The 6,320-nt window shown below is 34.7% G+C and overlaps 1 protein-coding gene across 1 annotated transcript in view; it reads right to left on the reverse strand.

The window, feature by feature from the left end:
• Positions 1-6,320, reverse strand: part of ANTXR2 (ANTXR cell adhesion molecule 2) — a 255,604-nt gene that overhangs the window by 122,706 nt on the left and 126,578 nt on the right. Inside the window, exon 11 of the mRNA XM_044681488.1 lies at positions 2,561-2,656. Coding sequence (XP_044537423.1) covers positions 2,561-2,656 — 96 coding nt within the window. The remainder of the gene's footprint in view (positions 1-2,560; positions 2,657-6,320) is intronic.

Here is a 6,320-nt window from a genome sequence, read left to right on the forward strand (position 1 = left end):
CCTTTTGATTCATTTTTACTTGGAAATATAATGAAAAGAAGATTTTGCATCTAGTCAAGGCCAGATTTATGAAAGTGTGAAATAGGAAAGATATCTCTGGTTGTTCCGAAACTTCCCCTACACTCAAACTATGCCATTTTTTAACCTTAAGATGACTACTGTCTTAATCTTTTCTCCCCAATTCTTATTTGCCAAAATTCTCTATAGGGAAAAAAGAGACTGATATTCACTTAAATGAATATGTTTTCTCCCCAAGAAGGTACTTTGTTTTTTAGCCTTAACACCATTGGGCTTTGTTAAAGAAATTTCAGGAATTAGTAAGTAGATGGGAAAAAAATCTTTTTGGAGGGTGATGAAGTCTTTCCAGGCATCACTGAAATCAGGATAGGCCACTGTCAAGCTAGGATCTACTAAACTGTTTATAAGGATGTCTGTGGTCTGCAGGAATTTGACTTAGAAAGCTACATATTAACATTATCTATGTTATATTCTATTTTATATATTTTGTTAAATATTTATCAATTAAACATTTTAATCTGGGTCAAGCCCCACAGAAGTGTTTTGGGTTGCATGTGGCCCATAGGCCACATGTTTGACAGCTATAATGTAAGCAAATATCTTGCTTTTATCCTAACTCAAGTACTAAAATGTTTTCCTGAAGAAAAAACAACCTCAGATCACAGAATTTTAGTAATGGAAAGCACCACAGAGGGCATCCAATCTGAGATATAATGGAAAAAGATAGCCATGACCACATGCATGACAAGTAGCCTTCTAGGTTCTGTTGAGACCTCCTGTGAGGGACAAGTCACTCATCCAAAGACAGATCATTTCCCTTTTAGGCAAATCTAATTATTAGCAAAATTTTCCTGAAAAAAGGCCTAACTTTGCCCCTTGAGAACTTTCACCCACTGTTCCTGTGTCTGCGCTCTGGGGACAAAGCAGATAATGTGTCATTCCTCTTTTCTATTTGATAGTTCTTCAGATACTTGAAGATAGCTTTTTTGGTCTACCTTGGAATTCTCTCCTTCAAGCAAAATACTACCATTTGGTTTCATAACTCTTTAAAATCTTGGCTGCCCTCCCTTGTGTGTTCTCTAGCTTAACAATGTCCTTTTAAGTTGCAGTGCCTAGAAGTCTGACATTAATAACATTTTTGAGCACTGCAGTCATTCAGTTATGATCTTGTAAAAGCAGAAAACCCACTGCTGGGAAACATGATTTAATGGTACAAAGAAAAAATTGTCTTTTTTTAGGGTATCGGAACACCCGTTGTTTCTTCTTACAGTAAGATTCTCAGAGCTCGAGTTACTCAAAAATAGTTGTACTTAAAGTACTCAAGAGAACTGAGGCAGGAAACTACATGAATATAAAATAGCAGAAATGGAATGGGTCTGGATGTTTACTATCTTCACTATTATCTGCCCCCATTCTGCTGATCTGAAATAGCCAAAAGTCTTAGTAATTGAATAAGAATTATAAAATTAGTCTTGTGAAACCATAAAATAGACTACTAAAATCCAGAGTGGACTTTTAAGCAGTATAATTTAAAATAAAGACAAAATTTGGACCAGTCAGTAAAGGTGAGGGAAATATGATATATTAGAATTATTTTAAGGCTAACACTGATATAGGGCATTATATGGTGTTCTGGGCCTGACTGAATGTAATTTTCCCCAAGTTTAGTAGTATAGAAGCTCTGAAGGAATGCATTTACAGGAAATCATTTAAATATTGGTATTTATAGAAGCAAAGGAGAATCTAAAATAGACTGTTCGGATACCTCTGAAAAAAGATTTTTGCCTTTTGCCTCTCTTTCATTTTTATTTTATTTTTTCAATTTAATTTAATTTTTCCCCACTTACACAAAAAAACAATTTCTAACACTGTTCAAAGAATTTTTAGTCTCAAATTCTCTATTTCCCTCCCTGCCTATCCTCAACTCAATCTCCTATCCCCCCACACTCCAACTGAGATGGTAAGTGATCTCAAATAGATTTTACATGTGCAATGATGTAAAACATGTTTCAATACTTTTGTCTTTCTACCCAGTTAGTTTGCATCGTTGAGAAGTGAAACTATTGACTAATGGTTTCACAAATATTCTAACACTCCTATGGGACTCATGGCAACTGCATTGCATACTTTTAAGAAAAATTTTAAAGGGCAAAGTAGCCCTGAAACACTGACTGACTGACTAAGGAGAAAACAAAGAACTTTTACAACCTTCAGTAGTGATATTGAATACATTATCAACCTCCCCTTATGAAACCTGACACAATCCCACTCTTTTTAAACTAATTTCTCTCGAGCTTCTGTTGGGAGACTCTTCCAACCTTACCAACTTGACAAATCTGCACAATCAAGAAACCTAGAAAACTCAGTTTTCACACTTACTGATTCATGCAAATGTTAACCAACTGCAATGATGGCAAAGGAAACCAGTAAGGGTTTTCCAGTTAGTCATACTAATAAATTTCAATAATTTCTTTTTAATTCATATTTTCAGACCTTTTTTTCCTTTTAAAAAACATGATGTTCACAATGTCTTCTTACTCACCACTTTGCAGCAAAGGGGCCAGAACCACCACATTAAACCAATGCCCACAAGAAGAAGTAGCACCAAAATAGCAATGACTGCTGCAGTTCCATTGGACTGTAAGAGAAAAGCCAGTGATTGACAGAAATCCAAACCCCAAGCATAAATGTGTTTTAAAGGAAGGAGCAAAATATAATACAAAAGTGTAACCACCTCCAAAATGGATTTCTACTTTGCATCCAAACCTTTCTTTTCCCATAAGTTATGATGCTGTACAGTGATGAAGGCACAGAATTTCAGTGCCTTGTTTACTATCTTAAAGTTCACAAAAGAAGATCAGATAGTAAAAGAAGTGGCCCTGGACTTGAGAAGACAAGTTTAAGTCCCATATCTTACATATACTACTTTTGACCCTTAGGAAGTAACAGCCTCTTGGTAAGGTAGACTTGAGGTATCAATTTTAAATAGAAATGGGGGAATGGGCAGCTATGTGTGTCTCAGTGGATGGATAGCCAGGGCCAAAGACTAGAGGTCCTAGGCTGAAACCCAGCCTCAGACACTTCTTAGCTGTGTGACCCTGTGCAAGTGCATTATACCTTTTCTGCCTTGGAATCAATATACAGTGTTGATAACAAGACAGAAAGTAAGAGTTTTAAAAAAACAACTTAAATAAAAATGGATACCTGAAAGAAACTTATTTACTTTTCAAATTACCATCACCTATATCTGACTATATGTCTATTTATTTTGTTGAACAGTTCCAAATTTTTTCATCTGACTTCAGCCTCAATCAGGAGTTTTCCCAGCTGCTACCAGTTTGACACCTGTGATCTAAGCAATTCTCTTAGAATAAAAATTGCAGATAAAAAAAAAAACCTACCTGGCAGAGGAGTTATCTTCATTAAGGAGTTGCCGATGTCATTAAATCAGAGACCCAATACCTATCCCTAAAATTAAATAATCTTATTTTGAAACTTAAAGGAGCTCCTTTTAGTTTGATTTTTTATGGTTAACAAGCAAAGAAGTCGATATTCCTTTTCTTGATTATATAATTTTTTAAAAACTTTCTCAGCTCTTAGCTTCCTACTGGAAGCTGTAATTATGTGTTATCCTATCATCATGTAGAATTCCTTCCTTGTATTCCGGTCCCTTAGATGCAAGAATTCTGAAAAATAACTAATAAGCTAGAAAGCCTCAAAAACATCTTACTAAATGGTGACTGAACAGTAAGCGCTTCCACTCTAAGAACAATAGAAATTTAAAGAACTTATCAGGAATATAAGAGATAAAATAGTGGATTTTTGTCCCAAAAGTTAGACTCTTTGGGTTTATCATATACTTCTATCTCTTACCAGTACCATATTGTTTTGATGACAGCTGCTTTATAGTATAGCTTGATATCTGGTACTACTAAGCCACCTTCCTTCACGTTTTTTTTCATTATTTCCCTTGATATTCTTGATCTTCTGTTCTTCCAAATAAACTTTGTTATAGTTTTTTCTAAAGTAGTAAAAAATGTTTTTGGTAGTTTGATAGGTATGGCACTAAATACGTAAATTAATTTGGGTAGAATGGTCATTTTTATTATGTTAGCTCGTCCTACCCATGAGCACTCAATGTTTTTCCAATTGTTTAGATCTAGTTTTATTTTTTTGGAAAGTGTTTTGAAGTTGTGTTCATATAATTCCTGTATTTGTTTTGGTAGATAGATTCCTAAGTATTTTATATTGTCTAGGGTGATTTTAAATGGTGTTTCTCTTTCTACCTCTTGCTGCTCTAATGTGTTGGAAATATATAGAAATGCTGATGATTTATGTGCATTTATTTTGTAACCTGTAACTTTGCTAAAGTTGTTGATTATTTCTACTAGCTTTTTAGCTGATTCTCTAGGACTTTTTAAGTAGACCATCATATCATCTGCAAAGACTGATAGCTTAGTCTCCTCCTTGCCTATTTTAATACGTTCAATTTCTTTTTCTTCTCTAATTGCTACTGCTAGTGTCTCTAGTACAATGTTAAATAATAGAGGTGATAGTGGGCATTCTTGTTTCACTCCTGATCTTATTGGGAAGGCTTCTAATTTATCCCCATTGCATATAATGCTTGTTGATGGTTTTAGGTATATACTGTTTATTGTTTTTAGGAAAGAACTTTCTATTCCTATACTTTCTAGTGTTTTGAGTAGGAATGGGTGTTGTATTTTGTCAAAGGCTTTTTCTGCATCTATTGATATAATCATGTGGTTTTTGTTGGTTTGCTTGTTGATATGGTCATTTATGTGGATGGTTTTCCTAATGTTGAACCATCCTTGCATTCCTGGTGTAAGTCCCACTTGATCATGATGAATAACCCTCTTGATCACTTGCTGAAGTCTTTTTGCTATTATTCTATTTAAGATTTTTGCATCTATATTCATTAAGAAGATTGGTCTGTAATTTTCTTTCTCTGTTTTTGATCTACCTGGCTTTGGAATCAGTACCATATTTGTGTCATAAAAGGAGTTTGGTAAGATTCCTTCTTTGTTTATTATATCAAATAATTTGTATAGTATTGGAATTAATTGTTCTTTGAATGTTTGATAGAATTCACTTGTGAATCCATCAAACTGCTGGGAAAATTGGAAAACAATATGGGAGAGATTAGGTTTAGATCAACATCTCACACCATACACCAAGATAAATTCAGAATGGGTGAAAGACTTGAATATAAAGAAGGAAACTATAAGTAAATTAGGTGGACACAGAATAGTATACTTGTCAGATCTCTGGGAAAGGAATGATTTTAAAACCACACAAGAGTTAGAGAAAATTATAAAATGTAAAATAAATAAGTTTGATTATATTAAATTAAAAAGGTTTTGTACAAGGGAAAACAATGCAACCAAAATCAGAAGGGAAACAACAAACTGGGGAAAAAATCTTTAAACAAAAAATTCTGACAGATGTCTAATTACTCAAATATACAAGGAGCTAAATCAATTGTATAAAAAATCAAGCCATTCCCCAATTAATAAATAGGCAAGGGACATGAATAGGCAATTTTCAGATAAAGAAATCAAAAGTATCAATAAGCACATGAGGAAAGTGTTCTAAATCTCTAATAATTAGAGAAATGCAAATCAAAACAACTCTGAGGTACCATCTCACGCCTAGCAGATTGGCTAAAATGAAAGAAGGGGAGAGTGATGAATGTTGGAGGGGATGTGGCAAAATTGGGACGTTAATGCATTGCTGGTGGAGTTGTGAACTGATCCAACCATTCTGGAGGCCAATTTGGAACTATGTCCAAAGAGTGATAAAAGAATGCCTGCCCTTTGATCCAGCCATACCATTGTTGGGTTTGTACCCCAAAGAGATCATAGATAAACAGACTTGCACAAAAATATTTATAGCAGCGCTCTTTGTGGTGGCAAAACACTGGAAAGCAAGGGTATGCCCTTCAATTGGGGAATGGCTGAACAAATTGTGGTATGTGTTGGTGATGGAATACTATTGTGCTCAAAGGAATAATAAACTGGAGGAATTCCATGTGAACTCAAAAGACCTCCAGGAATTGATGCAGAGTGAAAGGAGCAGAGCCAGAAGAACATTGTACACAGAGACTGATATATTATGGTAAAATCTAATGTAATGGGCATCTGTACTAGCAGCAATGCAATGACCCAAGACTATTCGGAGGGATTTATGGAAAGGAACACTATTCACATTCAGAGGAAGAACTGCAGGAGTAGAAACACAGAAGAAAAACAACTGCGTGGACACTTGGGTTGATGAGAACATGA

Source organism: Gracilinanus agilis, chromosome 6 (genome assembly GCF_016433145.1).
Source record: "Gracilinanus agilis isolate LMUSP501 chromosome 6, AgileGrace, whole genome shotgun sequence".
NCBI classification, from domain to species: Eukaryota; Metazoa; Chordata; class Mammalia; order Didelphimorphia; family Didelphidae; genus Gracilinanus; species Gracilinanus agilis.